This window comes from Zootoca vivipara, chromosome 11, assembly GCF_963506605.1.
Source record: "Zootoca vivipara chromosome 11, rZooViv1.1, whole genome shotgun sequence".
Classification (NCBI taxonomy): domain Eukaryota; kingdom Metazoa; phylum Chordata; class Lepidosauria; order Squamata; family Lacertidae; genus Zootoca; species Zootoca vivipara.
Genome location: NC_083286.1, coordinates 35,790,747 through 35,815,700, shown reverse-complemented (window position 1 = coordinate 35,815,700; position 24,954 = coordinate 35,790,747). Strand labels below are relative to the sequence as shown.

Here is a 24,954-nt window from a genome sequence, read left to right as displayed (position 1 = left end):
AGTTCAGCTATGAACCCTTCATGTGAAATTCTGGGCTTCATATATCAGACTATTTTAAAGACTATGTGGTGCATTTTTGAATTGAGATATAAATACCTTCTTTCCATAAGATTGAAAAAAGAATATTGGACTATGATATAACACACTATTGCTAATGAAATATAAAGTTTCAGATTTAATTTCAGCTTGCAACAGGGTGCTCAGATAATTTAGTAATTTTTTTCATTTGGCCTGGATTTCATGCCACTTTACCCATTACATTTTTTAGATAAAGTGACAAACACATATTTCCAAACATGTATAATAAAAGTACATTCATGTGGGACCTGTACTTGGCTGCAATTCCCTGCTCGGCAAACCTGCTCTAGTTCGCACATAATGCTAGGCCATGGTTTATTAAAGTATGGCTTACCAAAGTATCGTTTGTTTGATTGTGCAAACCCTGGAAAGTGGTTTGTTGGCAGTAAACAACCTGTAATTTGATGCCCTTTTTTGTCAGTTTGTAGCCCTTGTTTGCTATAACTGTAACCTGGTGTTGCACACTTCCTAAGCAATATTTATTTGCCCACCTGACCCCACACTCTCACCAAGCTGGAAAGGCACAAGGCAAGCTTTAAAGAAGCAAGCCATATTTTTAAAATCATCTGTGGGGCAGCTTGTAGCTAATTCATTATTAGTTAAACTAATCATGGTTTAATATTGTTTATGAACCAGACCAGTGTGTGAAGTGGCCTTTGAGCTATATGTTGTATTGTACTTTTGGCCAATTCATGTTACAATCAATCATTTATTTGCAATTTTATCAAGTCTGTATGGTCTGCTTGCATGAACAGTATTATGCGTGGGGCAAGTGACCTCTTATGAGCAGAGGCCCTTGAAACTATACTTCTCTGTTTGCTTAGGTTGCTGCTGTCTTGGTCTGTGAGCTTTGACCTCCCAGATTACATTGAGCAGCAAGGAACTGACTCTCTGAGTTTGTAAAAGTGAAAATAATTTGAGTAGCACCATAGCTGATGTTTTCTCAAGCCCTTTGAGGGCTTGAGGGGGAGTAATGGGACATCCTAATTGAGAGCTAATGGCTTTTTTAAAGGACCAGGCTTTGAAACAGTAAGAACTTATTCCCGTGGCAAATTTATAGTTGTTCTCTGGAGTTTTAATCTGAAAAGAGTTTAGTGGAGAAAAAGTCTCTAACCTCTTAGGACTTCAATAAGATTATGGTTTTTAATTTGGGAGGGATTGCTTTTTAATATATAATGTTTTATGATTGTGCATATTGTATTCAAGTTTAAACTTGTATTCAAGTTTACATGCAAAGTAATTAAAAACTGTTTTTAATTTTTGAAGATTTAGACATTTTTAGGAACAGCTTCCACTAAAATCAAGTTTTCATGTGTTTTTACCCTGTGCTTGTCTGTGAGGTATGGTAATTAAAAGAATGGTTACATTTTCTATTCTTTTTGTTTCTATATAAATGTAGCATTTCCTTTTTATATGTGTATCTAATTTTTGATTTGTTGTTTCCCAGGTTTGCATCTGCTGGTGATGATGGGATTGTATGTTTGTGGAATGCTCAGGTTTGTTTATGTTCAGAAATACATGAAAATTAGGTGAAGTTTAAATTGGAGCTATTCCATTACATATGAGCTTTCTAAATATAAAGTTAGTTATTAAAGATAATTGGATAATAAAAATGGTCACAGAAGCAGTTGTTCAGAAATAAAAACTGCATTTTGTAAATCATCTTGAATGACCCTACTGAGTTTTCGATCTAACTCTCATTAGAAAAGTTGGAGACAAATTTGACTTGCAAATTTTCAGTTTATATTTTGACATATCTGCCTGTGAAACTAAGGTAATGTCCCTGCAATAATGATGTAATTGCATGTTTTGTGACATTATCCTGAAATAGAATTGAGTATATTATGTGCTAAGCATTTATTTCCTGACTTAGCAGTTATTTAGGTTGCGCTATAACTGTCTGAAAGATAAAGGATAAAATAAATGTGTGTGTAAGAGAGAGAGAAAGAAATGTTTTAAAGCTTTTAGTACTTGTGATATGTTTCCTTAATATTGGACTGTTAACACAGAAAATGTTTAGAAGGATGCTGAATTTTATAAAAAATGAGATTTTGAATTATGCACATGCTAGGTCTTGGCGATATATCGATATATCATCCAAAACTGGTTTGAAGTTCACATCGTGATAATTGTTTCATAATATTTGAGCTGGCAATATATGGTGAATCACAATGTGTGCAATGGTAGCGGCACAAACAGTGGCGGCCTGCAAGGCCTTGTGGTGGTGATAGTGATGGCAGTAGCAGCAGCGACCTGCGAGGACTAAACAGGAGGCAGTGGCAGCAGCAGTGGCGGCCTTTGAGGCCTTGCAGCTGCGACAGAAGAAGGTGGCAGTAGTAGAGGCAGCCTGCGAGGCCTTGTGGCAGCACAAGCAGTGGAGCTTGCAAAACCTTGCCGTGGTGGAAAGAAGTGGCAGCAGCCTGCAAGTCTTCCTGGTGGTAGTGGGAGGCAGTGGCAGAAGCTGTGGCAGTCTGCCTCAGCAAGGCCTTGCAGGCCACCTCTTCTTCTGCTACCATCTCCTGCTGCCACTGCTACTGCCACCACCGCGACAAGGCCTTGCAGGCTGACGCCGCTTCTGCCGCCTAGCAGGCCTGCTGGCAATCTGGCAGTCCCAAATTATTTGTATTCACTGTGATTCATCACTGTACTTTGGATTGTCCTGAATACCACCATTAGGTAGCCAAGCCCCGAACCAAAAGTCTTATTTGGATGCACTTTGGCTTGCCTGCTGCTGAAAGTGACCATGAGGTGATTGATAATATCATCATTTATCAGTTTTAGATCCTTAAGTAGTAGCAGTTGCCAGGACATTGTTCTGTTCGCCTCTGCATAGTTTCTTTATATACCGATATAACACAGTGTTTAGCTGGTGATACATCGTGATATTGAAAACCAGTTATTGCCCAGCCCTAGTACATGCTTCAGTCCATAGTTCCATGCCATGTTCTTGACCTTGTTTCAATGCAGAAGTTTTAGTGTCAGTTCGGACTGTTGCCTTCTTGAAATCGTACTTGGATGTTGTTTTATTTATTTATTTAAAATGTTTATAAGCCACTTAATACTTTAAAAATCTCTAAGCGGCCTGCAACATAAAAACAGTAAGTGGTACAAAAATGGAAAAAAAATACAACATAAAACCAGTAAAAGCAGTATTCCTAGTTCCACATTGCTTCCCTAAATCACATCCCAATGGATTATGCTGTTATGTGCATTGGTCTATAACATTTTATTTCTTTCAGATCATTAAGATGTCTTTTTTTTGTTTTGTTTTCCAGACTGGAGAAAAGCTATTTGAGCTACATGCACATACACAAAAGATTACTGCTCTTGCATCTTTTCCTCTATCAGATACTTGTGAAGAAAAATGTCACTTGATCTTGACAGCAGGTGCTGATAGAACTGTCATTGTATCCTTTAATCTGACTCAGACCCCAACGCTTTGTGGGAGGGAGATATGCTGCTGGTACTCCTTTCCCCCCATCATTTGTGTGGCGGGTGACAGTGGTGGACTTGGGGCCTCAAATTTTCAGTGGCACCCTATGTGACGACAAAATTCAGCATCCTCCCGCCTCTCGCCTTCCATTCTACATAATAGTTGTGGCGCCCGCAAGTGTGACTGAACTGTTTGTCCTCCCCTAAATTCACCTTTGTGGGTGAAGGCTTTGCAAACTACTATACCAGGGATGTCTGAGTCAGGATTAGGAATGAGCTCAAATGGTAGCTTGCTGTGACTTGCTTGCAAAGCAATTTGAGGATAAAATTGCTTGCATCCTCTGCTGTAATAGCAGATTAATCTCATGGATTCCAGAGTACTGTCTAGTCCTGTTATGTTGGATGAGTTTCAGCTGGTAAGGCTCGTGGATGTGGGCAAGGTGCTCAGATCACTCAGGGCGACCACTTGTCCTCTAGACCCTTGCTCCTCTTGGCTGATAAAAAACCAACAGGGAGGGAACTGGATGAGAGCCAAGAAACTGAAGCTCAATCCAGTTAAGATTAAGGCACTGTTAGTGGGTGGTTCCCTAGGCCAGATGGGTGGAAGGTTGCCTGCTCTTGATGAGGTTACACTTTCTAGCTTGGGGTACTCCTGGATCCTTTGCTGTCGTTTGAGGCTCAAGTGGCCTCAGTGGCCTGGAGTGCCTTCCATCAGCTTTGGCTGGTGGCCCAGCTATGTCCCTATCTGAACAGGGATAGCCTAACTACTGTTTATGCTCTGGTAACCTTAAAGTTAGATTCCTGAAATGTGTTCTACATAGGGCTGCCTCTGAAAATGGTCCGGAAACTTCAGCTAGTGCAGAATTCAGCAGTCAGGTTGCTCACCGGAGCAAGACAGTTTGAGCATATTACACTGATCCTAGGTCAACTGCAATGGCTACCAATTAGTTTCCGGGCCCAATTCAAAGTGCTGGTTTTGACCTATAAAGCTCAGGACCACAATACCTCAAGAACCACCTCTTTCCATATGACCCTGAGATCATCTTCCGAGGCCCTTCTTCATGTGCTTCCTCCTCAAGAGGTCTGGAGGGTGGCAACAGGAGAACGGGTCTTCTCTGCAGCAGCTCCCCCTCTATGGAATGCTCTCCCCAGGGAAGTTTGTCTGGCGCCTTGATTATACACCTTTTTAACCAGGACTTTGGTTGATCTGATTGACATCCTATGCCCTTTTTAAAATGTGGCTCTTTTGTGGCGGCGTGTTATTGGGTTGTTGTTTTTATTTTGAATACAGTATATATATTGTGGTTTTTATGTTGATCCGCCCTGAGACTTCCAGGTATAGGGCGGTATATTAATAATAACAATAATAAATAATAATACACTTGTGCTTGTGCATATCCATTTCTATAGTTCTGCCTTTTAATATGGATACATGCCTTAAACTTCTGGTAGTCTTGAGATCCTTAATGAATGAAACCAGGTTTGGGATTGTGACAATGGTAGGCAAGTTCATAAAGTATCCTGCTTTCATTCCACAGTAAAGGTAAGAAAAATGGAACTGGCTTTGATTTGTGTGTACTGATTGTGGCAGTTAAGGGGCAATTCATGTGATTTGCAAATCTGAGGTATTTTTATTTATTTAAATGCATGCACCCTGCTAGGGCTGAGCAATGTCAGGTTTTCAACATTGTGATATGTCACCAGCTTAACATTGCAATATATCATGATGTCTGAAATAAGGATGGAACTACCGTATGTAGAGGTAATACCCTGGCAACTGCTACTACTTAGGGTTCTAAAACTAAAACATTTTGCTTACCTTTAACATATGGTTACAACTGTTATAGTACAGAGCAACAGGGGTGGCATGAATCATGAGAGAAGCTATGACTGACTTCACAGTTTTCCCCACATTACATTGTGTGTACTATGTAAAAAAAATTGTAATTTCCCATGTCAAGTATTATGAAACCATTACCACAACGTGGACTTAACAGATTTCGGATGATGTATCAATACATCACCCAGCCCTACACTGTGCTTGACTTCGTAAAATAAACTCCAAGTAGCTTACAAGAAAAATCTAAAATAAAATGAGTTGTATCCAGTGATGTAGCTCAGCTGACAGTAAAGCTTCCATTGGTGGAAAAGGTAGGGAATTTTTTGTTGTTCCATCTGCCCTCTTCTTGTCTTCATGTCACAGAGCTATGTTCAAGTATTGTGGCCTTTAAGACAAGCTACTTCTGCAAATCGTGAAAAGTTAATTTTATACCTCTGAAAAGCAGGAGAATATCATTGGTCTTTGAATTCACACTAATAGAGACCTGCTATTGATATAACATGTATCTTTTAAACAAAATATCTCATGGGATATGATATGGGTATGATATGGGGGTGGGGAAAAGCTTGTTGTATTTACAGTATTTGACATAAAAATATTTTAAAAGACTTGAACAAAAGTTTAGTAAGAAGATGACAGGTTTTGTGTCTGCCTCATATCCTCCTTTGTATGATCCTGCAGTATCAACTTTTCTTTGTACTTCATAAGCACAAGAAATGTTGCTGGGAAATAGAATTTCAAGTTGATTCTGTAATAACCAAACCCTTACTGAAAAAGCTGGTGGCAATTTTACTGAATTTTTTTCCTAAAGAGCTTTGTTATGAGATATGATTATTTGACTTGGTTCTACAGTGTTTGACAGTTCTTCAAAGGCTGGATGTATGGCTGTCTGGAGGGAGTGATCTGTGTGTTTGGAACCGAAAATTAGATCTCTTGTGTAAGACAAGTCATCTTATTGATGCAGGTAAAAATGTAAATGACTCATTATAGCAGCTAAAGTTAAGTAAAATGGATCTATATAATGACACAAAATCAAATTGGCAAAGTCCCTTTAATTCTAAAGATAACATACAGTATATTGAAGCTGACCTCTATTTTTAAAATGTCAGTGTAATCATTTTTGAATTAAGAGCACTTGGAGCCTCATGTGTCCTATGAATTGTAAAATATGTCAAACTTCAGTAACTCTATGTTAACTTAACTTAACTGAGCTGGGTCAGTATATATAAATCACTAAATTAATATATATTCCTTTAGAAATTAAATTAGGTTCTTCCAGTGCCATCTACTGTAGGCATTAGATAAATGCTGTAAGATTCCACCCAACCCTATCAGCAAAATACAGATAAATAACTGGAATATAATAAAGAAATGTGATGCTTATAATGATGTAGGAATGTGCTGCAAAATGTATTTGGTTTGCAGGTGTACAAAGGTGTTTTAAAAGTTTGCACACCATAATCTGCTCTGTAGTTTTCAATGACGACATACTTGCTGAATTGCATGTCCTAAAAGCAGAGGCAAAAGGCTTTTATGAAAATATAAGGGAGATTTGTATAGTTTATCCCCTTCCCTCCATTTTTTCTTAGGAAGAACATTATGGAAATTCATGATTTGAGTAACCTTCCTGTGAGAAGTCATATAGTGTTTTATAATTTTGTGAAATAATTATAATAATCTATTATAATTATAATAGTGTGCACTCACTGTTCACTTATAATAAAATATATTGCTGTCTACCCCCCCCTCCATCTTCTTAATAAAGATATCAGTGCTATGATAGAATTGCCTAAAAATTGTGTGGCAGCCGCAGTTGGCAAAGAACTGAGTGAGTATTGCTATATACTTGTATAATAAATATTTGAATGTTGTTATTAGCTGTGTGTTCTGTATGTTTTAAAATGTGGAGGAACATGCATTATGTCTACCGGGGTTAAGATCCAAGCTCCTGTGCACTAATTCCACTTATTCCTGGACCCTTTGTGTTTGTATTACTGTCCCTTGATATAACGTTGTATGTTTTAATGATTTCATGCAATGTTTGAAATTAAGGAGGGCAATCAATATTTATTTGGTATGTTGGTACAGCAGTACATTGCACATGGAAAGCAGCAGTCCTTGAGGGAGCATAGCTGCCAAGTTTTCCCTTTTCTCACGAGGAAGCCTATTCAGCATAAGGGAATTTCCCTTTAAAAAAGGGATAACTTGGCAGCTATGTGAGGGAGCTGCAACAAGAAGGCAGAGTAGGTTTTTTTAAAAAAATATTTATTTCTTTATTTCATTTTCTTCGTACACAAAACCAAATAAAATATTGAGATCTTAAAGTCTGCCAACAGCTTTGGTCTTAGATTTCCAAACACTTGTCTCTTAAATATCTATCCTGTAATACCTCTTCGTGTTTGAAAGGACTTAAATCTTGCAGGAGCAAGCAGTGTACCACCTGCCCCATTAGTCAGGTGACCAGTGCTTTCAGAAGTGACAGGGCTGCTAATCTGTTCAGCACACAAGGATCTCCCTATCAGAATTGTAGTTGCCTCTGCTTGTAGAGAAATCATTCCTTCTGAGGAAAACTGAGGCTGTGAGTGTTGACGGAAGTGGAGCCAAATTGGCAGGACCACAGAGAACCCAGAAATATTATGCTCAGGGGAACCCTAAAGTTGGCAGTCGTTTTTTTGGGAATTTTTTTTTTAAACACACAAGTCCTCCCAAAACAGCTCAAACAGCATGCTCAATAGCAACAGAATGTTGAGTGTCCTTAGAAAAGAAAAATAGAAAATGGTGTGTGTGGGCAATAGAGTATTCTGGAGGAGAATGTGCCAGCCTGCCTGGAACTCTGAAAAGTAACATTCCCGTTAGGTGAGGCTACACTGCAACATTTTATTGCAGGTCCTAATTATATGTATTCTCATAAATGTCAAGATGTTGCCTACCTTTCTCTTTGAAGTCATTCTTAGACTGAAAGCTTCCAGAGATGGAACTGAATGGGATGTCTTCGAAGTGAAGCGCCTTCTTGACCATGAGGACAATATTGTATCATTGGTCAGTGTCAGTGGTAAGACTGTTACTAATTTAATTGCTACCGTAGTAATTCATGACACATTTTTAAATTACGAAGTTTCTTATGTTGCTTCCCAAATGTAACTACAGTCATACCTCGGTTTAAGTATGCTTCGGTTTGAGTACTTTCAGTTTTAAGTACTCCATGGAACGGATTAATCCACTTTCGATTACTTTCAATGGGAAAGTTCGCTTCAGGTTAAGTATGCTTCAGGTTAAGTACGGACTTTCAGAACCAATTACACTCATACTTCGGGTTAAGTATGCTTCAGGTTGAGTACTCCGAGGACCTGTCTGGAACGGATTAATTCACTTTCCATTACTTTCAATGGGAAAGTTCACAGAGAGCCAGTGTGGTGTAGTGGTTAAGAGCGGTAGACTCGTAATCTGGGGAACCGGGTTCGCGTCTCCTCTCCTCTACATGCAGCTGCTGGGTAACCTTGGGCTAGTCACACTTCTTTGAAGTCTCTTAGCCCCACCCACCTCACAAGGTGTCTGTTGTGGGGGAGGAGGGGAAAAGAGATTGTTAGCCGCTTTGAGACTCCTTCGGGTAGTGATAAAGTGGGATCTCAAATCCAAACTCCTCTTCTTCTGGAACCAATTGTGTACTTAAACCAAGGTACCACTGTACATATTTATCTGAAGTTTTTATTATTTTATTTGAGATGCAGCTGTGTTGATTTGTGTTTAAACTTTTTCTTTTTTTCAAACATCTCTGCACAATAGATTTGCCTGTACCTAAATCAGCATGAAGTTGCTTGTCTGTTTATTAAGATAGCAATCAAAATAAAGTTAAGCTTAAACTGATTTCAATTAAACTTACATGTACAGTGACTTCTTATTTATTTGGAATGAAATGCATAATGTTTTCATTGGTCTTAAAATAAGTGTGTGGTTATATTTTGGTCACATCCTTCTTCTGGATAGGGTGCAAAGCTTTCCCATGCCCATTTTATCTTCGAAATAAGCATGAGGTGGGTTTGGCTGAGAGATGGTGACTGGCTCAAGGTCACTAAGTAAGCTGCATGTCTGAGTAAGGATTAGAACCTGGGTTTCATCAGTTCTAATCTAACCGCTACAGCATATTGGCTCTTTTTGTGTTAGTCTTTACAGTACTGTACAATTAATAATCTTAATCCAGAAGAGTCAATTAAAATGTGAAAGCAGTGTCTTGTGTCTAGCTTCATCTCCAGTGTGAAACATTGCTGTGGGATCAACAGCATTCACCATTCAGTGGTACCTGTATTTATCCAGTGTATATATGAGAAGTCCCTGCAAAACTGTAACTGTTCTGATATTCTCAGGGTGGGGGTGCGGGGCTGGTGGATTAAAAACAAAACAAAAACCACTTCTGGACTCAGAGTTTTCTCTCCCCCCCCCTCCCCATCAACTCTCTGCAATGCAAAAGTGAGTGTGCAGCCTTCTGCTGCACTTGAATTTTGTGCAATTGCTTGTTAGACATTATGAGAGTAGTTTTACTATTTTTGTTTAGATTGTATTTTTCTCTTTCATTTTTATTGCATTTCTTATTTTATGTACAAAGGGTGCTTCCACGTTTGGCTTTCTCCTCAAGCTACCAGCTGGAGTTTTACTTAGGCTTGCAAATAGTTGTCCCATGTGGTCAGTGAAATTTACCTCCAGGTGACCAGGCATTACATCCACTAATGTCTAAAGCAGGCTGGTAAACATTTTGGTAGGCTAGTAACCTTGGCAGGCTTTGTTGCTGTCCTCCTGAGCCACTTGGAAATGGGCCAGGCAGAGCCCGATTTGCATTGACTTTGCTTGTTATCTGATTAGCTTGTGAACCTCTGTGTAAATAGGTGTTTATTTATGCAAACTCTAATATTTTTGGTGCCTAGATCTGACTTTTGCAACTGGCTCTCATGTTGGTGAGCTGATAGTCTGGGATGCATTGGACTGGACCATGCATGCATATGAACGCAGATGGGATGCTTCTCTTCATGTTGACCCACAACAAGAAATAAAATTATCGCACAGTCAAAATGAAGTTTCAATTCAACATTTAGCTTCTGATGAGGAGGTGAACATTTTGTTGTTGTTTAGTCGTTTAGTCGTGTCCAACTCTTCGTGACCCCATGCACCAGAGCACACCAGGCACTCCTGTCTTCCACTGCCTCCCGCAGTTTGGTCAGACTCATGTTGGTAGCTTCGAGAACACTGTCCAACCTTCTCGTCCTCTGTTGTCCCCTTCTCCTTGTGCCTTCCATCTTTCCCAGCATCAGGGTCTTTTCCAGGGATTTTAAACAATATTTAAAAAATGAGACTTACAGTTGTTTCTTCTGTCTCTTGTTTAAAAAAAATGCTAATTTAATAGGTACTTATGCTTTATTTATTTTCACATCGCAACAAGAAATGCAGGTTGAGCAGTCCTGAGCAAAAGGTTAATTTTAGAACTTATCTTAGCTTTGTAAATTTCAGTGAACTCCTACAGGCTCAATCCAATGAAATGTACTCCTGTGAGAATCCCATTAAATGATTGCAGAATTTCAGTCATTTCAGACTTGAAATGGAGTGTGTTTTGGGGTTTGGGCACTGAGTAGAATAGGACAAGGAACACAGCATGGCTGCCAGATTTGCAATGTGTGCTGTATTCTTCACAAAAATAATGTGCATTTTCATTAAGTGAGCAATTATTAGATTAGTAGAAGTCAAGTAGATACCTTCTTTTGGATGCAATTTTATCAAATGGCATTTCTGAGCATGATAATTTTTTCCTTGTTGTCCTTCTTAGCCCCACAGTGCCAATATCAGAAGTGAGAAATGCTGTCAAAGACCTATATCTGGTCTTTGTGCTGTGGTGTTCCCCCTTAACTCCAATCTTAACCCTTACTGCTTAGTCTGGAAATAACAGATCTCTGCACCTGATAGCGTATGACAGGGGTCCCCAAACTTACCCGGCTTTGGGCCGGATGCCCGCCGCGCCAATTGCATGGTGGGCCAGAGGGTGGGGGAGCGCATGCGGGGGCGCGCAACTGTGCGCGCCCATGCGCAAACACTATTTCTGGCACACTCCCGACCTGGAAAGCACCGGAAATAGCTTGTGCGTATGTGCAGAAGCCTCCTCCGACCCGGAAGTACACCGGAAATGACGCGTGTGCGTGCGCACAAGCTATTTCCGTCGCATTTCCGGGTCAGAAGTCGGCAGCCGCGCCGCACCGCGCCAGTAAGAGCGGGCGGCGGCAGCAGGTGGCGGGGGTCCCCGGGGCCGCATAAAAAAGCCTCGGGGGCCGTATGTGGCCCCCGGGCCGTAGTCTGGGGACCCCTGGCGTATGACATCAGCTGACTGATGGGTGGGTGTGGTTTGCCCAAAGTGGCCCAGCAGGCCTAATTAGGATTGTGGGATTCCCTACCCCCGTTAGCGGCTGGGACAATACAGCAATGTTTTGTTGCAGGTCTTACTAACTTACTTTAGAGCACATTGTGTTAGGCATTTTTTAATGCTTGTAGGTTGTGGTTCTGCCATAAAAACAATAGCATAAAATATACACATTATACTGTCATAAAAACCAAAGGAACACAGTGACCCTGTTCAAATGATTAAATCTCATTTTAAAATGCTGAGATTTGAACAAGCATAATGTACCCATGGCAGCCACTTTGCTGCTCCCTTGTTTGAGCAGGGAAACAAGCCACTTAACTACCGGTACCTTTTTGTTTAACTGCATTTAGCTTTTTATTTGAATTGTTATGTTTTTAAGTTTTTATTGGTTTTAATATAAGTCACTTTGAGAAACACAATAAGAAAAGCAACTAACAAATACAGTACTGTAAATATATAATAATAATAATAATGATAATAATGGTGATAATGATAATTAATAATGAATTAATCAGAGTTTCCTGATAATTTCCAAACAGAGAAACTGTGGTTAATGGCTTCCAAACAAGTCATAATGCAAAGTTATGGTTTAACAGTTATGGTTTAACATTGGCTTTTAATTTCCTTTCTTACTTGAAAGCCATAAATCATAGCTACTGGTTCAGTTGTAATGGCAAGCTATGGCTAAGTGAGACTTCCTCGTTTGTTTTCCTGCTTGCACAAAGGGAGGAACAAAGTGGTCATGTGTGGTGCATGGGGCTTCTTCATATCTCAGCTTATTAAGCTGAGATTTCTTTGACCAAATGCACCCAGTCAGTAGTAAATCTGTTAAATTGTAGTCAGCAGCAGGGGGCTAGAATGAAACTGAACACATAGGCCAGCAAAGGTCTGGCAGAACAAGGTTTTTACAAACCTACGGGCCTTGAAAAGGGTTGTGGATGGAAATAGCTGGCTGTGCTTTATAGTTTATTAGATGCCACCGACAGCAATAGGATTGTAGTATTTATATGAATTGAGGCATAATGCAAAAACTATTTTAGTAATTATAGTGGTAATTACAGTTTAAGGAGCTATGCCCCTCTTGCCTTCTGAGCCATTTGGTTTAGATTGAAAGGTAACAGTGTCACAGTCCTCCTGGAAATCCATTACACAAAGTAATATGTCTGCTTTGTTAAGATGTTCTATTGAATTTTCTTTCCAGTGTGTGTTCGCTGCTGTTGGAAAGGGCATATATGTGTATAACCTTCAAATGAAGCGTGTGATTGCCTTCCAGAAGACTGCTCATGACTCCACTGTCCTGCACATTACAAAAGTTCCAAACAGGTGCAAGTTACACTAATTTTTTCATACGCTGAAAATGTAAGCATCAGAAAGATGAATAGGGCCACACTTGATGTTTGTTCATTTCACCTAACCTTTCATGATAAAATATTTGAGCAACCATTGACCTGTCATATTTTGCTTCCTTGGCTGCATGATAATCCTGTTCTTTAGCCTGAATTGCTCACTTATTTATTTTTAAATTGCATTACTGTTAGGTTAGAGCCGATAACTAATGAGGCTCAGCTGTCGGACTTGGCTGATAGCCCGGAACTGGAAGGGAGGCTTGCTTTGATAAAGGAACTGGCTGGGAGGGGTGAGCAAATGGCAGAAATAACTCAAACCTCAGAAGAGAGTTTGTCCGAGTCTGTTCCTAGTTCTTTAAAGTTACAGGAACGTAGGAGGGGAGGGTTACAGGATAAGAGGAAATGGCAATTACAGAGAGAGAGGCAGAGGGCGTTGTTCGAGCGTAGGAATAAAAGGAGGTGGACTCACGCTAGAGAGCTAGATGAGTCATCATCTGATTAACTAGTGGTCTTGAGCAGGAAGTTGCAGTCTTTCTTGTGGTTACTTGCCTTTGTTTTGTCTATTTGGAATAAAACTCAATATTTACACACAGACTGTGTGCTAGCCATTGCTGTTGCTCACAGCATGACTCATCTAACTTGCTGCTGAAGGGGAAGCATGTGGATTTAAGCAAGAATGGAAGAAAAGGGGAAGCAGCAACCGGCTGGGGATTTATCAGTCGGCGCAACAGCAATGGAGATGAAGTTAGAAGATAATACTGAAGCTCTCTGGGCAGAGAACCAAGAGTTGAAGGCAAGATTAGCACGGCTGGAAGGAGTGACCTCAGAACAAGCAAGACAACTCTCTGACTTATCTGGCAGGCAAGTGGCAAAGAATTTTGTTCCCCTTCCCCCACGTTTTAGTGGGAGCGGTGCAGAGTATGATTCATTTCGGGCTTCCTGCTTGTATTATTTAAGGCTTAAGGGAGAAGAATACAGAGATGATGATGCCAGAGTGGCCTTGGTGGTGGGGCTTTTGGAAGGGAAGGCGCGGCAGTGTATTGCCCCTTACCTAATGTCTAATGACCGAGTGCTCACCAACTTATCAGCCTTCTTGAAGCTTCTGGATAGCATGTTCAGGAATCCTGCACAAGAAGCAGAGTGGGAACGGGAGTTCTTGAGCCTTAAGCAAGGAAAGGGAACTGTAGCACAGTTCTGGTACTCTTTTGTGAGACTTGCTAGACAACTAGGCTGGGAAGGAAAAGCCTTGGTTGGATTGTTTAAGGCGGGACTCAGTGAAGAGATTCGGGTGGAGTTGGCAAAAAATCCTGGGTTGAAGACCTTGGAAGAGGTGGCACAAGTCGCATTGCAACTAGACCTGAGGTTCCAATCGCTGGACAGGTTGCGTAGGGGCCAAGGAAGGTCAGAGAGCCGCAGGACATTTGTGCCCTTAGAGCTGCCGGATTCACGAAGGGTGGAGGAAGAAGCACCCATGCAACGTAGTTCTATCAGAAGGGGTACAACACCTAGTATTACACACGCTGAGAGAGAGAGAAGGTGGAGAGATCGGTTGTGCCTTATCTGCGGCTCCCCCAATCACATGGCTCGTCAGTGTACTGTAGGAAGAAACCGAGGTGCGCTGTCTGGCACAAATGTAACAACACCTGGAGAGGGCATAGTGGAGCAGTCGGGAAACGAGATGACCCAGCCCGTTCTGGAGGCCTCGGGTTGGGGGAAAAGAGACCCAAAGGGCTTCCACCTGGACCGATCTTACCAGTAATTACAGCATTCGCAATGCTACGACTCCCAGATGGAAGGGGCGAGCGTGTGGAAGTTCTTATTGATTCTGGAGCCTCGACTGATTTTATAGACATGGACTTGGTGAGCAGGTTGGGAATAGAGACACAGTCATTGGAAGAACCTTTAGAAGTTAGAACAATTGATGGTAGAGTGTTGCTGTCTGGCTGTGTGTCAGAGGCCACAATGCCAATTGGTCTAGAACTGCCGGGACACCGAGAGGTCATTGCATTCCATATCACCAGGTTGAACTCCTACCCCGTGGTTTTGGGGATGAGTTGGCTATCCCGTCATGATCCGATGATCTCCTGGGGCCAGAGATCGATGACCTTTTCGTCAGTGTATTGCCGACTACATTGTTTGGGAATCAGGGCGGAGAAGAATGGTGAGGCCAATGGTACGCCAGACTGTGGTCCGCTCACTGGGGAAGAGAGACAAATACCCCCACAGTATAAGTCTTTTAGAGACGTATTCTGCGAGAAGGAGGCAGATCGGTTACCACCGCATCGCCAGTACGATTGCAAAATAGATCTGGTGCCAGGGGCTGAGATACCCGCCAGCCGTATCTACGCTATGTCAGAAGTGGAGTTGGCAGAACTGAGGGAGTTCCTGCGAAAAAATTTGGAACGGGGTTTCATACGGCCTACCAAGACTCCGGGAGGAGCTCCAATTTTCTTGTGGATAAGAAGAACACTTCTGAGAAAAGACTTGTAGTTGATTACAGGAAGATCAACCAGCGCATGATTCCCAGTCGTTACCCGTTGCCACGAATTGGGGATTTGCTGGAAAGATTACGGTCGGCTAAAATTTTTACAAAACTGGACTTGAGGGGGGCATATAATTTGATACGAGTAAGAGAGGGAGATGAATGGAAGACGGCCTTTAACACCAGGTACGGCACATTTGAATATCTTGTCATGCCGTTTGGACTACAGTCGGGCACGGCCACCTTTCAGGCATTTATTAATTACGTGTTGTCCGACTTGTTGGATCGTTCGGTCCTTGCTTATTTAGATGACCTATTAATCTACTCGGAGAGTCTGGAAGAACACGTACAACATGTGAAGGAAGTGTTAGAGCGTCTAAGAGAACATCGATTGTACGCTAAGTTGGAGAAATGCCACTTTCACGTAACAGAAGTGGAGTTCTTAGGCTATAGAATCACCCCAGAGGGGGTGCACATGGATCCAGCAAAGGTTCAGGCAGTAGTGTCATGGCAAAGACCCAAGACTCGAAAAGATGTACAAAGATTCTTGGGGTTTGCCAATTACTATCGGAAGTTTATACCAAGGTACTCAGGCCTTACAGCACCGATAACAGATTGTTTGAAAGGCAAAAAGGCGTTTAAATGGACTGAGGAAGCCCAAAGGGCGTTTGAGAGACTTAAGAACTTGTTTGTGGAGGAAAGATACTTGGCTCATCCAGACCCGTACAAGCCGATGGTCGTGGAAACCGATGCTTCGGACAAAGCCATTGGGGCGGTGCTTCTCCAGGAAGATGACAAAGGGGAACTGAGACCATGTGCCTTTCACTCAAGGAAATTAAACTCGTCAGAACAAAATTATACTATATGGGAGAGAGAGTTGTTGGCAATAAAGGATGCTCTACAAACTTGGCGGCATTTCTTGGAAGGGGCGCAGCATCAGGTGGAGGTACGCACTGATCATAAAAACCTAGAGTACTGGCAGACGGCTCGTCAATTGAACCAACGACAGATTAGGTGGGCGCAATTCTTTGCCAGGTTCAATTTCCAGATTAAGTATGTGTCTAGTGCTCAGAACCAGCGGGCGGACGCATTGTCCCGAAAACCGGAGTATTCCGAAATAGAGACCGGGTTAGAACGGAGATTGATCCTGAGCCCCGAACAACTGCAGCTAGCAACAATGACGGCATTAGAACGGTCAGACTTTCTCCAACAAACGCAGAAGGATGGGTTCGCTCAAGAGAAGAGGAAGGCAATACGTAAGGGGGAAGTCCAAGGGAAGGAGTTTACTGAGAGAGGAGGGCTGCTGTACAAGGGGGAAGCTCTCTATGTGCCAGAGGGAGAGCTTCGTGCGAGGGTGCTGAGACAATGCCATGACAGTCCAACAGCAGGACATTTTGGGCAGTGGAAGACGGAACGTCTGGTATCAAGGGATTTTTGGTGGCCACGGATGCAGGAGGAGGTCAAGGAGTATGTCCGGGCATGTGAAGTGTGCCAACGGTCCAAAAGACCTCGCGAAACACCAGCCGGGCTACTTCAACCACTGCCCACACCACAAGCACCGTGGGAAGGCATTGCTATGGACTTTATCACTGATTTGCCCGAGTCGCAGAAACAGACAGTGGTTTGGGTGGTAGTAGATCTGTTCTCCAAGATGGCACACTTTGTTCCTTGCAAGAAATTACCGTCGGCACAGGAGACCGCGCAACTCTTCATAGAACATGTGTTCAAATTGCATGGATTGCCGCAGAAGATTGTGTCTGATAGGGGAACGCAGTTTACCTCCCAGTTTTGGAGGAGACTGATGCAATTGCTGAAGGTGGAGGTGTGCCTCTCATCGGCTCGGCATCCTCAGACAAACGGAGAGGCCGAACGGACGAACGCGACGTTGCAACAGTACCTACGTTGTTACGTGAATTATCAACAGGATGACTGGGTTGGGAAACTAGCGTTGGCTGAGTTTGCTTATAATAATGCTGTGCATGCTTCTACACAGCAGACGCCATTTTTTGCCTGCCATGGGCGACATCCACGGGTGTTTCCAGGTCAGGGAGATGGACTGGCAGTGCCTGCAGCTGAACAGTTCGCAGAAGAAATGGAAGCGTTGCACAGTATTCTGCGAGAACAGCTAGAAAAAGCGAAGGCTCTGTATAAGGCAGAAGCTGATAAACACCGGCAAGTGGGCAAGGAGATAAGGGTAGGGGACCAAGTTTGGCTATCCACTAAAGATTGGCCGAGCAAGGGACGTTGTAAGAAGTTACTGCCGCAACGGGTAGGGCCATTCGAAGTGTTGGAACAAATAAATCCTGTTTCATATAAGTTACGTTTACCGACTTCAATGAAGATGTATCCGGTGTTCCATCGGTCACTCTTATCGCCAGTAACGCCAAGACACCGGTATCAGAAGAGGAAGGAGCCACCACCTTTGCCCATCTGGGTGGAGGGTGAACCGGAATATGAAGTGGTTCAGCTATTGGACTCTCGTAGAAGGGGCAGGGGGGTACAGTATTTGGTGGCTTGGAAAGGGTACGGACCAGAGGAGAACTCATGGGTGAATGCGAGTGATATACATGCATCTAGGCTGCAGAGAGAGTTTCACCATAGGTACCCTAATAAACCCAAACCCCGGGGTTGGGTAGAGGAGCAGGCAGAACAGGCAGACTGGGAAGCTGAAGTGAATGGTGGGTTTGAAGAGGAGGAAGAAGTAGAAGAGTCGCAACCGGGTTGCAGTTATTGGGGAAGTGAAGAGGGAGAATGGTGGGAGGTATCTCATAACGCCCCAAGTAAGGAAGTGCGGAGGCGGGAGGAAGGAGAGGAGGCCCCTAGAGGGGGGGATGATGTTAGGTTAGAGCCGATAACTAATGAGGCTCAGCTGTCGGACTTGGCTGATAGCCCGGAACTGGAAGGGAGGCTTGCTTTGATAAAGGAACTGGCTGGGAGGGGTGAGCAAATGGCAGAAATAACTCAAACCTCAGAAGAGAGTTTGTCCGAGTCTGTTCCTAGTTCTTTAAAGTTACAGGAACGTAGGAGGGGAGGGTTACAGGATAAGAGGAAATGGCAATTACAGAGAGAGAGGCAGAGGGCGTTGTTCGAGCGTAGGAATAAAAGGAGGTGGACTCACGCTAGAGAGCTAGATGAGTCATCATCTGATTAACTAGTGGTCTTGAGCAGGAAGTTGCAGTCTTTCTTGTGGTTACTTGCCTTTGTTTTGTCTATTTGGAATAAAACTCAATATTTACACACAGACTGTGTGCTAGCCATTGCTGTTGCTCACAATTACTGAAATTCTGATGTACAATTAACAAAAAGAAACCCATTCATGCTCATTAAACACATTATCGCTAACATTAGGTGCCGTGGTGCAGGGGGTGCCACAACAATGCCGTAGAATGGAGGTTGGGAGGTGGGGGTGGGAGGGATTTTAGAGTTGCACAGGGCACCACTGAGATTTGAGAGCCCAGAGTCCAGCACTGACCAAAGAGCTCTCTAGCAGCATGTAGTTATTAAACACCGGGACAAGAGGGGTCTTTGTGGCAATGGATTTACTCCACACTCAAGACAGGCAATATCTCCTGCCTTCCTCCTTTGACAGGGACTGCCAGAATCACCTCTGTTGTCAAACTGGGCTGATGTTCAGCAAGGTATCCTTCAGAAAGCAGGCCCAGTGGGAACATTAATTCTAAACATTATCTCACAATTACAGAGTCTTGGTTTTGTGAAATTCTGCTAATGTGGTTCTGCATGACACCCCAGTAATTAGTAAGTCACATTTGGTTTACAGGCGAATAATCTCCTGTTCAGAAGATGGCAGTGTTCGCATATGGGAATTACGAGAAAAACAGCAGCTTACAGCTGAACCCGTTCCTTCAGGTCTGTATCCAGAATGAGGATTGTTTACATAACATCTGAGATAGAACGCCAGTAGAGTGACCTGGGCTGCAGAAAATTAAAATGCTATTTAGTTACACTGCTAAATTTGTGTGAAAGTTGCTCAGAAAGCAAGAGAGACATTTTAATGTGAATGTACATGTAGCCATTTCTATACAGCTGTTCTCATATAGAAGCTTGTAAGATAATGACCATTGAGTTCCTAAAATATGTTCCCCAAAGATATTTAGGTAAACAGCACCCCATTTTATACGCCTTGGTTAGCTTAAGGGCCATCATTTGACAACCACGAGCTTGTAACAAAACATCCCATGGCCCTTTTGATAAGTTCATGGAGTTTGGTCGACTGCTTGGTTTGAATGCCTGGATTTTGGCAGGAAGCAAATGAATGAAGAAAAAGAAACCTGATGAAGAAAAAAAAACCTGCAGGAAACTCATTTACTTCAACCAACTGTCTATTTTCCAGGTTTTTTCAGTATGTGGGGATTTGGAAGGACAAGTAAACAAGCCAGTCATACAGCTAAAAAGCCACCAGAGAGCACCACTGTCTTCTCCTTGGATCTCATTGGGGATTTGATTGGGCACTCTTTAGCTGTTCAGGTTTGTTGGAATTATTGATGCCATTGTTCCTGTAACTTTAAGCGTTATTTCTCTTAAACATCTACATAGGGACTAGATTTATTTGAGACTGTATAAGGAGTCAGAGCTTCTTCCCTAATTGGATCTTGAGACGTGCAAGTACAGTAGTCTGTGAGAATTGAAGTCTAAGCCTAGAAGGCATTTATTGTGTTCTTTTTGTGTTCTATTATGACACAAACCAGGGAAGAAAACTTACCTTGACTCTCAGGTGCCTCATACTTTGAGTGGTATGTGTTAGTTAATAGTTCTAATAAACTAGAGGAACTAGAAATAGCAAACTACCTTCATTCAACATTGTCCTTCCTACATATGAAAATACTTCCTGAAGTCAGTCCCACTTAATTCTATGAGGCTTATCCCTGGGTAAGTGTGTATAGAACTGCAACTATAGTCATGTATTTGTCCTGTTTGCACCAGTATTTTGGCATGTAATATGAATCATGCATCTTGCTCAACATGCCCCAAAGTTGGGCTTGTTCATAAAAACTGCTTCTAATTGAGGTAACTTTCAGAAGCAAGCATAATGTTATTCTGTTTTGTTTTTTAAAGAGTTTAAAACTGCTAGGTGTGCCCGGCCCTTGAACATTCCTAAAATAGTTCATTGGGTCCTGGTTTTAAACTCTCACTTCTTTAATTTGTTTTAGGGAGCACAAAATTGGCTCCATACTTCCTGCTGCTCTAGTTCTGTTTGGCTTATTTTATGATTATATCTTTTGATGTCTCCCAGATACTTGAGCCTAACCAGGTTGCTTTTATTTTCTTGAGGCATTACCATTTTGGGCAAGTGTGTTACTTTATTTGACTTTATTTTGTGAATGTTGATGAAAAATGCTTATAGTTGAGTATATTGTATTGATGATACAGTTTTTGTTGCAGATGTTCCTGTACTTCAGTGAACATGGCCTGGCAACATGCTCTGCTGATCACCTCGTTATTTTGTGGAAAGATGGAGAACGAGAGTCGAGACTGCGCAGCTTACTGTTATTTCACAAGTTAGAACAAAGTGAAGATTTGCAGCTTAGGATCTAAAAGGACGTAAATATATGGGATAAAGGTATGGAATATGAATAATGGAAATAAGCTATTTAAAGTTAAGTATTTTTTTTTAAAAAAAACATCTTTTGTGTATTTTTTTCTAGAACCTTTTTAAAAACACTTTAATCAGCATTGAGGAACTATTAACCCACAAGACTGCCATGTTTTCCTCTATGACACCGCCAAAGTTGGTGGACTGTGAGGTGTAGACAGAGCTAACCTTACCCTCATAGAAACCACTCCTTTATATCAACAGCTAACTTACATAGCATCTTGTAGGATTGAACTAAAGTGGACTGATAACTTTGGGAGAGGCCCCTCTTACCAGTGGATTCTGAAAGGGTTGTCTAGAACTGTAGGGATAGTTTGTCAAATGTAAGTTGACTCATGTATTAACAGAAAACATGCAATCAATAGGGGCATGCCCAAACAAAAAGGTACTAAAACTGCTTTGAGGGAGGCATTGAATGAGATGAGCTTCTTCGATAATGTAGTCTTACACTGGTGCATTTTGTCTATTTGTAAGTTATATACCTTGAACCCCAGGATTTTTGTTGCATATGTCTCAATTACTGTGTATTCTGCTGATGATGAAAAAATTGGATTGAATGAGAATACGAAGGGAAGGCACACACATTTAACTGTAACAGAACTGCAGCTAAGGCTGCGTGAATAAAATTGAATTAAAATTTAATCAGATATAGGCTTCGCTATTAGTACATAATGGAACTTATGAATACTGCAGTGAACACACCATTCTTTAAACAACACAATGTAGCATTATTATACATAGCAACAGAAGTTAGGTGCTGTTAGAGTTCTAACAAAAATATAGCTTCTATACATTTCTCTGCATGGAAAGTATATGAATGTTTTACAGTATTTTACATAACTTGATACAAAACATTGAAAAAATGTTGGCACATTATGTAAGCTACAATCATTTTTCATCAGTAGTAACACTATTGTTTACTTCACCTGGTTTTCCTCCTTGGACTCGGCACAAAAATATGGAGATGGCCAAAGTTTTTTGTTTCCCTTTTGGGAGGGCAGTGTAATACTTTATATCAGATCATATGCATTTCAGCATTAGAAGAGTCTCTTGTAATGTGCAGTGTTAAGTAATAGTTGACTAATTTGAAGGACTTTGTGTCACTGATAGCCAATTCGATGATTGTCTAAGTCAGTACACAAACTACTGGTCAAAAACTATAAATCATATTATTTCTTTTGATAAGATTTTATTAAGGCTTTTCATACTACAGTACAAAAACAGAAAAAGAGGAGGAAAAATGTGAATTCCTCTCTCAAAGGCAGATCTCAATCCTTGTCTCACCTGAAAGCTTCCTGATTTTCTCCCACCCTGGGAGATCTTCCCTGCCTGTCACACAGGGACTTTCACCTGCCATCCTCCACCTTCATCCGCACATAATCCCCTCACTGACCCAGACTAGAGGACATAAAATAAAAACAAAGCAGGAGTAAAGCAGAAAAGGGAAATAAAAAGTAACAGAAAGATAAAAATAATAAATGAAAGGAGAGAAAATAATAAGGAAAGAGAAATAAATAAAAAGAGCATCCAATTCTCTGCCTGTCAGTTGTATACTTAAAAATTATTTAAAGTGTTCACTCCAGAGGGGTATCCTGAAACTTGAAACCATTTTCCATAGTACTCTGGAAAATAGCAGAACTCACTAGGATTCACTCCTACAGCAGCCCTAGTGAAATGAATGGTAGGTAGGTAAGAATGCAACTTCCATCCATTTTTATGGGGCTTGCCCAAGAAGACCTCCCTATCCAAAATTTAAAAATGAATCTTATTAGGTCTATATACTTTTTTATTTTTTAAAAAATACATCATTCTTAACTGGGGCTCTTGAAGCAGCTTTCATCAAATAGCAATACAACCTGAACCTTGTGTTTTTGTTCTGTTCTTAACGTTATAGACTATATTTAGCGTATACATCGCCTTGGGTCCTTGATATTAAGGTCGCTGTCTTAAGAGTAACTACTATGGCTGCAATCCAGGACGCTATAAAGGCACAGGGGCTTTCCTGTCCTCTATGAGGGAAATACAGTGTACGAGCAGCCATTTCCCTTCTCATAGAAAGATAATAGGATGCCTCTGCACAAGTGTAGATTCTGGAGACCTTTTTGAATATGGCTTGTGGGTGTGCATATCTATCTAAGCAGGGTTTCTTTTCCTTATGGCTCATGTAAATAAGCATCTGACACACTCTGCTCCCTATTCTAGCAGGCAGATGTAAAACTGGAACTGTACAACATCACAAAGCATGATTGTGCTATTGAAGCAACAGATGCAACAAGTGCCAGTCCCTGACTTTAGTTGCTTGTATGGACTTTCACAATATGGCTCACTGTCACCTGTTTAGAAGGCAGAGAAGACTGCAGATTGGCTCAAATTCCTGGGCTTAATTACTGCCTACTAAAATTTTATACAAAATTGGTTTAATAAGTAAAGCAGCTCCCAGGTCTCCTTGTGTATCTAGAAACCACAGTGTGTAGAGTCCCCACATTACTGTGCAACTTTAGTAATGGAGCTTTTTCTGTGGCTGCATTCCTATTGTGCATGCAAATGGCCTCCTAACATTTAAGTCCGCAGGGAAGCCAGCTTAAGGAGGGAAGCAGTATGCACAGACAGGTTTAGATCACAGAAATTGTACCATATACAAAAGAGAACAATGTTGATAGTGAGTTAACTGAAGTTAATTTAATAACTTTGCTATTAAAATAATTATTTTCCCTAAGAAAGGACAGTTGAATTTGCTGTCAAATTTCTTTCTCCAATTTCTTTTTGTTTTTGGGTTCTTGGGTTACGTTTCACATAAAGGATCTTTGCTGTAAACCAGGCTTTCCCAAAATGGTTATGTCTATCAAATGTTATTGATAGTTATTCCAGAGAAGCTAGCTTTTTGTAGAATTCTGCCCTCTTACATGGAGTTCATGTGTATAATTGATCCTGGCCTGCAAACAACTTACACCAATCATATAATTTGACAAATTATAACAATTTTTTATATAAAATTACATTTAAAAGGATCCATTGTGCCACAAAAAGAGAATAGCTCTATAAAGCATATATTGGTTTCTCGATTACCATTTTTATATATAAAAAAACTAAGTTGTGTAGAATTTAGAACAATTTAAAATTGAGAAACAATAGTCTTCTCCATGCTGCCCAGTTGGTTACTTCATTGTGAAGGAAATTGCCCCCTCTTGGGTTCATACCAGTAAGTGGTTCACAGTGTGAGTGGTAGGCTATGATGTTCCATATCCTCCCTTCAGCTTCCATTATTGTTCTCTGAAGGAAGCCGGAGGCTCCTACACTTCAGCTCATCTAGTGTTTTCCAGTGTTTGTAGTTATTTGCCAAGTGTTGCATCAGAACAGGTAGATGTGCAAATGCTGAGAGAGGAAGAGACAAGAAATGCTTTACTGTCAAAGCCCAACAACAACTGAAAAAACATAGTGTCAACTTCAGGGAAGCGTTCTCATAGTGAATAGTCTTCAGCCTTTGTACTGAATAATTTGGTTAACTACTGGTACTAAACAAAGAATAGTATATACAAAAAATGATACCTAATTTTATTAGTGGCTAACTTTCTCCAAAATCACAAATAGAACCTGCAACAAAATGCTGCAGCATGGAATATGCTCCTGTTTAGGGTGCCAGTCAATCAGGCATGCTGTTTTCCAGGTTACTCAGCATGCACACACCCCTCAAGTTTCCATTTCTGCATCATCATCATCTGCAGCAGCTGAGCATGTTCAGTTTTCATTGGGCTGTTTCCTGCAAACGGA

At 41.4% G+C, this 24,954-nt stretch overlaps 2 protein-coding genes across 6 annotated transcripts in view; one reads left to right on the top strand and one right to left on the bottom strand.

The window, feature by feature from the left end:
• The window catches only part of WDR41 (WD repeat domain 41), a 31,674-nt gene that overhangs the window by 4,700 nt on the left and 2,020 nt on the right, over positions 1-24,954 (top strand). The window contains exons 3-13 of the mRNA XM_035099865.2: positions 1,526-1,574; positions 3,354-3,485; positions 4,991-5,053; positions 6,203-6,314; positions 7,116-7,178; positions 8,295-8,402; positions 10,267-10,448; positions 12,949-13,070; positions 19,354-19,442; positions 19,927-20,060; positions 20,976-21,153. Of these exons, the coding sequence (XP_034955756.1) occupies positions 1,526-1,574; positions 3,354-3,485; positions 4,991-5,053; positions 6,203-6,314; positions 7,116-7,178; positions 8,295-8,402; positions 10,267-10,448; positions 12,949-13,070; positions 19,354-19,442; positions 19,927-20,060; positions 20,976-21,128 (1,207 nt within the window). The 3' untranslated portion in view covers positions 21,129-21,153. The remainder of the gene's footprint in view (positions 1-1,525; positions 1,575-3,353; positions 3,486-4,990; positions 5,054-6,202; positions 6,315-7,115; positions 7,179-8,294; positions 8,403-10,266; positions 10,449-12,948; positions 13,071-19,353; positions 19,443-19,926; positions 20,061-20,975; positions 21,154-24,954) is intronic.
• The window catches only part of PDE8B (phosphodiesterase 8B), a 49,183-nt gene continuing 46,036 nt past the window's right edge, over positions 21,808-24,954 (bottom strand). For all 5 annotated transcript variants that reach the window (XM_060280245.1, XM_060280241.1, XM_060280243.1 and 2 more), the window contains exon 22: positions 21,808-24,558. In XM_060280245.1, coding sequence (XP_060136228.1) covers positions 24,437-24,558 — 122 coding nt within the window. In that variant the 3' untranslated portion in view covers positions 21,808-24,436. The remainder of the gene's footprint in view (positions 24,559-24,954) is intronic.